Genomic DNA, 10,139 nt, shown 5'->3' with positions numbered 1-10,139 from the left:
CCACAACTGTTAATGGTTGAATTATCTTTATATGAAGCTACTTTTCTCTCAGGACATACGGCTGGTTTAAGCTAGGAATCTAGACAAATAATATTGTTCGATTGTGTTATATACTTCTATTATCTCTCTGTATTTTGCAATTGGAGCACAATGGCATTCTACCCTGCTATCTAATATGAATTATGCATGCATGTGTCAGATAAGAAATAGTTAATTTGATGATTCATTCCTATTTTAACTTATGAGTATTCAAGATGCCTATTTTGATTTCTGTGATTTATGTTATGAAATTTCATATAATTTCTCAACCATTATTTTAACTTATGAGTATTCAAGATGCCTATTTTGATTTCTGTGATTTATGTTATGAAATTTCATATAATTTCTCAACCATTATTTTAACTTATGAGTATTCAAGATGCCTATTTTTTATTGACAGGTTCCATGTCTTCTTTTGTTTTCTGGAGCTAGTGCTGCTTTTGGAGGTAAACTACATTTTTTAAACAGAAGAAAGATAGGAGGTTATGAAATTTAAACAAGTTTTTATATGAACTAGTTTTAATGCACAGGCTGCAAGTGCACATGTTTGTTTAAGAATGCTTCAGTTTTTTTTTTGTTGTTTTGGCTAAAAGTATTTTGGTCAGAATATTCAAATCAAAATTTAATCACGATGGATTTCAAAGTCATTGAATTTATTTTGAGTCGAGTAAAATACAAAATTTGAATGTTTAGTCATATATCACATTCATATCAAAACAGATTTAATTTTTTGAAATTTATTCTGATCACAAGTTGGATCATAATATCCTTGCCCAAAACTTTTTTCCTTGTGAAATAATGGAAATATTAGTTGAAATAAATTTAATATATAAAAAAAATTTATAACACCAAATAATACAAATTATAAATACACTGTTTTTATAAATATATTTATTTTAATGCTAAAAGAAATTATTACAAAAAATGCTTTTACTTTACTTTGGATATACCTAACCAAACAAGGGAAACAATTCTCCTGCATTTATTTTGCATAAAACCAAACAGGCTCAAAGTATTTAGAATGCATTGCATTTACTTTACATTGCATTTACTTTACACTGCATTTCTTTTTCAAGCAACCAAACAGCCCCTAAGCAAGAAACCATAAGCACTAGCAACAAGAACCACAAAAAAGCATATAAGAAAACTATCAAACGAGGAAAGTGTAAAGAAGAATCGATGGGAAGCAACTAGTTCCAACAAAAGAGAATGAAGATTTAAAATTCAATGGTTTACTTATTACAAGTACCAATAAGGAGGAAGTGTTTTTTCCAATGTTATTGCAATAAATGTTGAACAAAACAACGAAATATGAATCAAGATTTTATTGAGTCAAAGTTGAGCACACAATACAGCAGCACGATATGGCAAAGGAACACACACTTTGCCATGAAGGGTGTACAACGTCAACACATCATTTCACAAGGCTCCTATAATGTTTTTTTAATAATGCTGCATCCAAATTAACAGACACCACTCCATATGGAGAACCTTCCAAATATAATTTTGTGTAACCATACACTAACAGCTATAAAGCAAGCTTTCATTTGTTGAGCATTCTATTCTTCAAGAATTCTAATGCTTATTATCTCAGCCTCACCTTCACGACAAAACTATGCAAACAGAAAGATAAAGCATATAAATAGGTTAAATTTAGTTCAAATAACGGATTAGGTTTAAGTCATACCTGCTACATGTTATAGAATTTCAAAGTAACTTGCACCAATTCTAGAGTATTTATGTAATCATCAAAAGTGCATAGTATGCATTTGATAATTCCATAATAATGCAATGGGAAAGGTACAGTCACCATGGTTTTTACTAGCTGTGCTAATAATAAATGCAAGGGTTTATGTAATAATATATGATACATACAAGTCATCTAGCAAATCTAATCATTACCATAAATCTTTTCTACATCAAGTAAAACATTTGAATTCAGGATCTATTCAAATATTCAAGCTCCATAAAACCAAATTATTAACATAAGAACTTCACCAAAATAGACAAAGTTGAACAACCAGAGATTCCTGTCAAACTGCTGCACATTGATTACAAGATGGGTTCATACCCACACTATTCCCCCATAAAGTGAACTTGCGAGCAACAAGTTTCAACATTATCCGCTACCAAGGTGTCCATTAACAGCTTCAACCCATGTAATAACTTAAAAATGCACCACGTACAACACACTATAGCTTCACATGACCACATTCCAGCATTTATGGAAACGTATTCACATATGATTGGAATAGATACTAAGGAAATATTCTTTGGAAAACAGTTGCGATAGGGCAGAGAAAGATGATTTATATTTGATACCATGAGGGTTTTTTTTTCGAATGTAAGGTGCGATGTTCCAAATCATCCATACTGAAGTTCAGTCATTAAAGTCAATAATAGCATCATACAAGCAACATATCCACCAAAAATGTAACACAATAATGGCATACAAACAAACAAAAAATTTATGAAAAATACAATGCAAATATTTTTTCTTAGGACAGAGAAACATAAAATCATCAGTAAGTGTTGCCTTTGACTTGCAACCAAGAAACAAATTAGGAGAGATCAGAAAGTACCTGCTATGAGATTCAGAAGTATCAACATCATCCACAGCGAAAGGGCAAGAAAAATCAAAATCGTCAAGATCATCTTGCAATGACTTTCTACTTGAACTCCTTGAGAAGGCAAATCTTGGCGAACCACAAGAAGAAAGAACACTTGAGAATCGCCCGGAATCATCTTTAGGATCTTTAAGGACCTAAAATTAATGAGAAATGTTAAGGCACCATGTACTCATTTCACAATGGAATATCATCACAAAAAAGAGAGGATGAAACTAACAATTACTTTAGTAATACATCAAGGAAACTAAATGGAAAATAGTGGGTACAAAAAAAGAAATATAGAATGAAAAATAATTGAATTAGAAGGGGAGAAGATTATGAAAATTCAAGGGTTTTAATCAAAAATTATTTTTCACTCAGAAGTACAGCAAATACTACTTAGACCAAACAACAAATGTACAAGTCTTGAACCATAATTATGAATTAGCATGATGTACTGAAGAATTTACACATCAAAGAATAGACCACCGAATAGCACTCTAGTTGCAAGATGTTTGAGTCACCATTATCATTACCTTTATCCCACCTATTCGAGGTCAACTTTATGAATACTCAATTTTCACTTGTTCATGTTGAGTCTAAGGTGTTAAAATAATTCATTGCAAATCAGTTTAAAAAACTATCTATGTTATCTTAGCTCTATTGATTCTTCTTCCTACTCCTCTGATATCAAGTTCTTGTACTTGTTTAATAAGCATATTTTCTACCCTTCATTGTACAAGTCCAAACCACCTAAGCATAATAATTGAATATATCTAAGCATTGAGCAGCAAAGAGGTTTTGTTGATATCTAAGTTGATTGTGGCATAAATAAGAAGTTATATCATCATCTAACATTGTCTTTTGTCACGCACAACTTCGATATTAACATTTTTTTTTATTGACCAAAGCTTGAATCAATTCAATATCATTAACCTATTTGTGGTTTTATAAAATTTAGCTTTAAGAATCTATTTGGAGAAATCATAGCTATTTGTAAAAATAGTTGTATAACTATTATAGGAAAAGCAGTTCGTTTGAAAACTAATAAGTAATACAAATGTTTTTTTTCCTTCAAAAGAGGTCTAACTGCAACATCCTTAAAGCTATCACATCCGACGAATCTCGTTGCAAAAAGTTGCTTCACATGACAAAATTATATGAAAAGTATAAGAAAAGATGTAGATAAACAAAAATGTAGTAGCAATATGAAAAGCAAGCAATGCAAAATCTACCCCAAATGGACCCAACATCTCCATGGCATCCTCTTATAATACTATTGAGAAACTTCCCTACTTTAGTCATTTGGCATTAATTCTAGAAGCTATATCATCTATAACTATATTCCTCTATATAATAAATCCAAGGTATTTAAATTTATCAAATCTAGATATTACTTGTTATTCATTAAACTTCTTGAGTTAATATCATATATTTTATATTTAAAATCATTAAGTTGTTAAGGAGCTAAAAAGTTTCACTTATTTACAAAACTTCATTGAACGACTAGTTTGAGCTATTTAGAATTAATTAATTTTCTTATTTTTAGGGTTAAAATTTAGGATACTTTCATCTCTATTCATCTTCTATATATGTCAGATGTTCTAAAATCTTAAATATAGATAGTTTTACTCAAAACCAAAGAAAAAATAAAAGAGAAAATTTTGTGATTACAAGTTTGTCCTCTTAAAAAAGATTCAAAGTATTTATCCTAAAAGTTTTTCATCAACTCTCCTTTGTAGGTATCTCTCTATACCAATCTTTAGAAGAAAGTTTGCAAGTTAGTTTACAATGTATGTTTTAAATTTTTTTAAATAAATGTTGCATATTCTAATTTGTTAGTAATTACTTTTGTTAGGTACCAAAGTGTTAGAATGCTGTGGAAGGTATTTCTCTTGTGTTGGAGAACTTGGGTAAAGGAGAGTGTGGTTTATTGAGTAACATTCACCTACTAAGGTAAGTGTAATATTGAAGGTTTCTAACAAAAGTATTGTGTTCATCTATTGGTAGTGGAATTCTAATCCGCAAAAGATTATGAGTGGATGTACGCCAATTATGTGTTCAAATCTTCCAAAAGTCATGTGTTCATCTTGGTCGATCGTTAGTTGAAACTATGGTGCAATTAATTATTTATATTGCATGTTATAATGCCATTGTTGGGATTACTATTTAATGCTCCTGTCTAGAGTTTTTTTTTTTTTTTAAATTACTTTCATATAGCATTGATTTATCTATCATCACCATGTTTTAGTTGTGTAGATGCTCATGCCTTTGATGCTTAGTAATTTAGTTATCATAGCATTTGTAGTTGAGTTAGTCATTAATATACTACATAATCGCTATATACTCAATCACTTGCATTATCTTATTATCATATATCATTGATCACTTGTGTGATGTTAAACTTGTAAATTGATGGATTAAAAGTTTGTTATATTAATCTTACTACATCAATCATCAACATTATTATTTTAGTTTTTTTACTCTGGTGCTAGCATTATTTATCTTATTGACATACTTGATACTGAGGGATTAGGAAGAATTTCGGAATGTTCAAATTGTTCATCCACCCATTTCACCTCTCCCACTCTAGGTGTACCTAGAGTCTACATAATATACCTTATTATGTTCTTTCATAACAATATTTTCTTCAAAACTTCTCTTACAATTTATCAAACAAGTGTTCTCATAATTTCTTATCATCTTCATCTTTAACTAGGATGCTATTATAATTGTTTTGAATGCATTTAAATTGATTAAAACCTTTAGATCTCTCATATCTTATCTTAATTATTCTTTATAATTTATTCTCCTTGTATTAAAGCTATCGAATAAATTGTCAAAACTTGTAGTTTATACTTTGCTTGCCCAACTCAACATAAAATTTGTAACTTTCTTATAACATTATAACTCTCCGTAGTATTAAATTTTCCTCACCACAATCTTCATAAGAATTGTATCTTTCTTATAACATTATAACTCTTAGTAGTATTCAATTTTTATCACTTTAAGACACATTTCTTTTTCATTAATAACATACTCTCACTCCATTACTAATCACATTATCAATATAAAATCTATTTTAAAAATATCTGAAAATTTCTATAATAACCTTTTTAGAAGAACTAGCCATTTTATTCGATACCAGGTTTAGCTCAACTATAGAATTACAATGTTTATCATAATTTTTCAATTTTATTTTTTACTAAAATTGAGAAATCTCTAATTGTTCACAATGATTCAACCTAAAAAGTTTAGGATCCCATAACACTTCAAGCTGGTTTTAAAGTAAATTAAACATGCAAATAGCTCACATACAAAGAATTTAGTCAAGAATTGTTGTATAACATCTACATTTAGGGGTGTCAATTACTGACCCGGGCTTAAACGGGTTGACCCGAACCCGACCTGTTTTTTGCAAACGGGTCAAGTTTGTCCACTCAAACCCTACCCGTCAGGTTATCAGGTTGACCCGACCGACCCGCAAACGCAAGCGTCGTGGGCTGAGTCTGAACGTGAGTCTGCGTCGGACGCGAGTTCGCTACTGTGTGCGCGAGTGCGGGGAAGATGCCAAGGCAGGCAACGACGCAGCGTCGAGCCGCGTGCAGGGAAGGCGCCAGGGCGGGCAGCTCGACCGTGCGGGACGACGCCAACGGCAGCTCACGAGATGCGAGTCCGCTACTCTGTGCGCGAGTGCGACCAATTGACGCGGGACAGGCGGGACCGGGACGGCGGCAGGCCGAAGCGACTGAGAGAAACAAGGTGTTATGTGATTGATGCAAGACGCTACTCGATCCGGGTCAATTCGAGTTGACCTGCGGGTTTTCGAGTCCACCCGAACCAGCCCATTTTTCAAACGGGTCTGAAATCCGAACCCGACCCGTTTCACAAACGGCTTGACCCAAACCCGGATTTTTCTAGTTGGGTCCAAGTCGGTTTAGGGTCGTGTCAAAAATTGACATCCCTATCTATATTGTTTTGTATAACATCTATATTGTTGGTCTAGTTATGAAAATCATCTTACTCAAGTAATTATATGAAATAGCATCTATGAGATTTAAGTGTAGAACATATGGAGCTAAGAAAACTAAAATGATGATTTCTCTAGAGCATCAAAGGCAATATAAATATGTTCTTCTTACCCTGATTGCAGACCTAGAGATTATTCACATAAGAGGGCATTCAGAGCAATAATTAGATTGTCACCATTATCATAAAAATCATGAATTTGAATTACATATAAACGGCTTCTCTATAAATTCCTCTCTTGTTCGTCTTCTGCAGTTCCTAGAGTATTTTGTATCGACTAACAAAACTTTCTATTACTGTTTGCTAAACTTTTTAATACTGTTTTGAGGACAAAAGATGTCAGATGAGTGGAGAATGAGGGTGTTAATTCCTATTTTTAGGAATAAAGATGACGCACAAGATTCTGCGCATTATACAAGAATTAAGTTAATGTGTCATACTTTAAAACTATGGGAGAGAGTTATGGAGCGTAGATTGCGACGTGATACTAATGTTTCTTAAAATCAATTTGGATTCGAGCCAAGGTCAACTATGGAAGCCATACATTTATTAAGAGGTTTGATGGAGAAATATAGAGAGAATAAGTAGGATCTACATATGATATTTATTGATTTAGAGAAACCAAATGATAAAGTTCCAAGAGAAGTGTTATGGAGAATTCTTGAAAAGAAAGGAGTTAATAATGCTTATATTCAAATCATTAAAGATATGTATGTAGGAGCTATTACTTGTGTTCAAACACAAGGTGGTTTGACCAAGTATTTTCCTATTTCGGTTGGATTACATCAAGAATAAGGCTTAAGCCCATATCTTTTTGCTTTAGTCATAGATGTTATCACTAGAAATTTGCAAGAGGATTTACCTAGGTGTATTGTTTTTTATGATGATATTCTTCTTGTTGATAAGACTAGAGAGGTAGTCGAAGGTAAACTTAAATTATAGAGGTCAACCTTAGAGTCTAAAGGTTTTTGCTTGAGTAGATTTAAAACTGAATGTATGGAGTGTAATTTTAGTGGTAATAGACCCAGTGAGGGGATTGTGACTTTGGGCAATTAATTCATAATAAGAGTACATGTGGTTAGAAAATATTAGAAATAATCTTTCTTTGTTAGATTTAAATGAGAATTTAACTTTTGACAGGACACAGTGGAGAAAAGGACTCATGTAGCCAACCCCATGTATTGGGACAAAGGCTTGATGTTGTTGTTGTTGTAACAAAAGTTTCACTTTGTACAAGATAAAATCTACCAGAAATGCATGCCCTAAATTTAAAGGATTAAAAATCAATGAAGATGGATAATCTAAAACGACCACATCATCCTCAAAACCATTTACAAATCAGCACAAAGAAACAAGATACACTAAACTGCTAATCAAGTGTCACACACATATGGCATGAAAACCCTTAAAAAATCAAAATTCGTAGAATTCATACCTTCGGAGCCGTATATAGAAGCGAATGAAGATCCCCAGCCTTCAGTGCGTCCAACTTCTTGAAAGACCTCGCAGAAGGAGACTCCTCCAAATACACATCAGCCCGTGCACTTCTAGGCGATGGTGATGGCGGCGGCAGCAAATTTCTAGTCGGATCCGAATAGTTAGGAGTGCGATACAAGTGGTTCTTCCCCGCCATCGACTGCGGTATGCTAACTGGAGCAGTCTCCGATCGCAATCTGACGGGAAAGGCATTAGCTGCATGGGTAGGCGGAGATGGAGTAGGAGATGCCGAGAACGGAGGCGAGAGTAGGTGCTCCTCGAAGCTAAAGCTACCCTTCTTGTGACCAAATTGCCGAGGAGCTGCCATTCGCTGCCCAAAATAATCAGGTGGAGACACTCGTTGCTCCGCGACTGCACCTACAGAAGCATGTAGCGGATGATGTGCCATTGGCGTGGTGGTCCAGCTATGCGGCCGCTGGAAAGCCGGCGCCGCTGACGGGCGCACACCGCGCAGGGGGAAAGAAATCGGCCGAATGCCCTTCTCCGACGGAGAAGCAGGAAAAGCCCTCATCGGATCAGCAGCTGGGCTTCCAACATAGTCCGCTATTATCATAGGCGGCAACAAGGACGAAACCTCTAAATTAAAATTCTCGAGAGTCGGTCGATAGAGAACCGAGACGGAGAGAGAGCCCAATTGGCTCTCAACTGGCGGGAATGCCTGCTGCTTGAATCCCTTCTCTTCCTCTCGCGAAAACGGCTCCGCGATCGACGAAACCTTATAGCTCAGAGTGTAGTTTGAAGACTGGTTAGACGAGGACAACAATCTGAAAGCTCTATAAGCGGGGAGAAACCGGAGAAGGGAGTAAATAGACCGTAGCAGAAGGATAGACTTCTTGTATGTCCTTCTGTAGAAGGACGCCGACGAAGACGGCAACGTCGACGCGCCGTCACCCCAAGGCGGAGGACTCTCGCACTGCGCGATCCATCGCTCAATGACAGCCACCGATTCAACGCCATCGCGCGGCGAGAGAATGACGTCGACGATCATCGGTTCCATCACGCCCTGGTGCCAAAACCCAAGATTCTCTAGGGCGGGCGGGAGATCGTCGATCGCAAGGTTGAACCACCGATCACGCCGCCGCACGCGACCGCCACCGGATAGATTGGGGATTCTGGAGGTGAGGACGGCTTGTAGGGTCTTAAGAAAGAACTGCGAGATAATCTGCTCGGTTCGACTAACTTCTGATTGATGCTGCGCCATCATCGGCGGCATCCTTCGGCTGTCAAAAAGCAGAGATCTGTTCTGCGGCGAAGCCGGAGAACGGACGGCCCTCTTCTTCTGAGGACGGAAGCGTCGGTTGAGAGAAGTCTGCGGAGGAAGACAATAGATCGGGATTGGAGAAGAAGAAGAAGACGAAGGGAGCCATCGAAGGCATATAGAAGAGGGTTAAATGATGGAAGGAATCACAGAAGGGATAATAGAATAATAATGGCAAGAGACTCCATGGCAGGAGGAGATGAGGGGGGAAATTTTTGGATGGTTTGAAATTGAACCGATGAATCTTGAAAGCGGACGGAAGCTAATTTATTGCGATGCGTGAGAGGATGGTCATCGTGAAATGGGGGGTTTGGGCAGCGGAGAAGACGGTCCGACAGTGAAGTGCAAAAGCTATGGTGGTAATTAATACCACGATTAAGATGTAAATTACTATTATCAGATATTATAATTGATTTATGTCCGAAAAACTCTGCTGCCCAATGCCGAGCCCAAAATAAATTCTAAATAAAGTTGGATGGGCGAGACGTGGCGTTTACCATGTCTATAAAGATTAAGAATTTTTTATTTCTGTTAGAAGTTTTTTTTTTTTTACAGAATTCGAACGGGTGAGAGAACAATTATTAGGTCAAATGAGCTGACGTAGTTTTACGTTCGGACGCTAATAACATATCGCCACGTGCTCTTATTATTTACTGCACGGCCCGACGACCCAAATCGGACTGGAACCCGGGATTGCTATGTTCGCG

At 35.9% G+C, this 10,139-nt stretch overlaps 1 protein-coding gene across 1 annotated transcript; it reads right to left on the bottom strand.

The window, feature by feature from the left end:
* Positions 1 to 2,331: 2,331 nt before the first annotated feature.
* Positions 2,332 to 9,766, bottom strand: LOC110101482 (autophagy-related protein 13a). The gene is made up of 2 exons (XM_020829398.2): positions 8,113 to 9,766; positions 2,332 to 2,803 (listed from the first exon to the last, which is right to left on the bottom strand). The coding sequence occupies exons 1-2, from the start codon at positions 9,385 to 9,387 to the stop codon at positions 2,420 to 2,422; spliced, it is 1,659 nt and encodes a 552-aa protein (XP_020685057.2). The 5' UTR covers positions 9,388 to 9,766; the 3' UTR covers positions 2,332 to 2,419.
* Between the last annotated feature and the right edge of the window lie 373 nt (positions 9,767 to 10,139).

The sequence above is a fragment of the Dendrobium catenatum genome, unplaced genomic scaffold, assembly GCF_001605985.2.
Source record: "Dendrobium catenatum unplaced genomic scaffold, ASM160598v2 fragScaff_scaffold_888, whole genome shotgun sequence".
Taxonomy (NCBI): Eukaryota; Viridiplantae; Streptophyta; class Magnoliopsida; order Asparagales; family Orchidaceae; genus Dendrobium; species Dendrobium catenatum.
The sequence above is the reverse complement of the archived record's forward strand: the minus strand, read 5'-3'. Positions and strand labels throughout refer to the sequence as shown.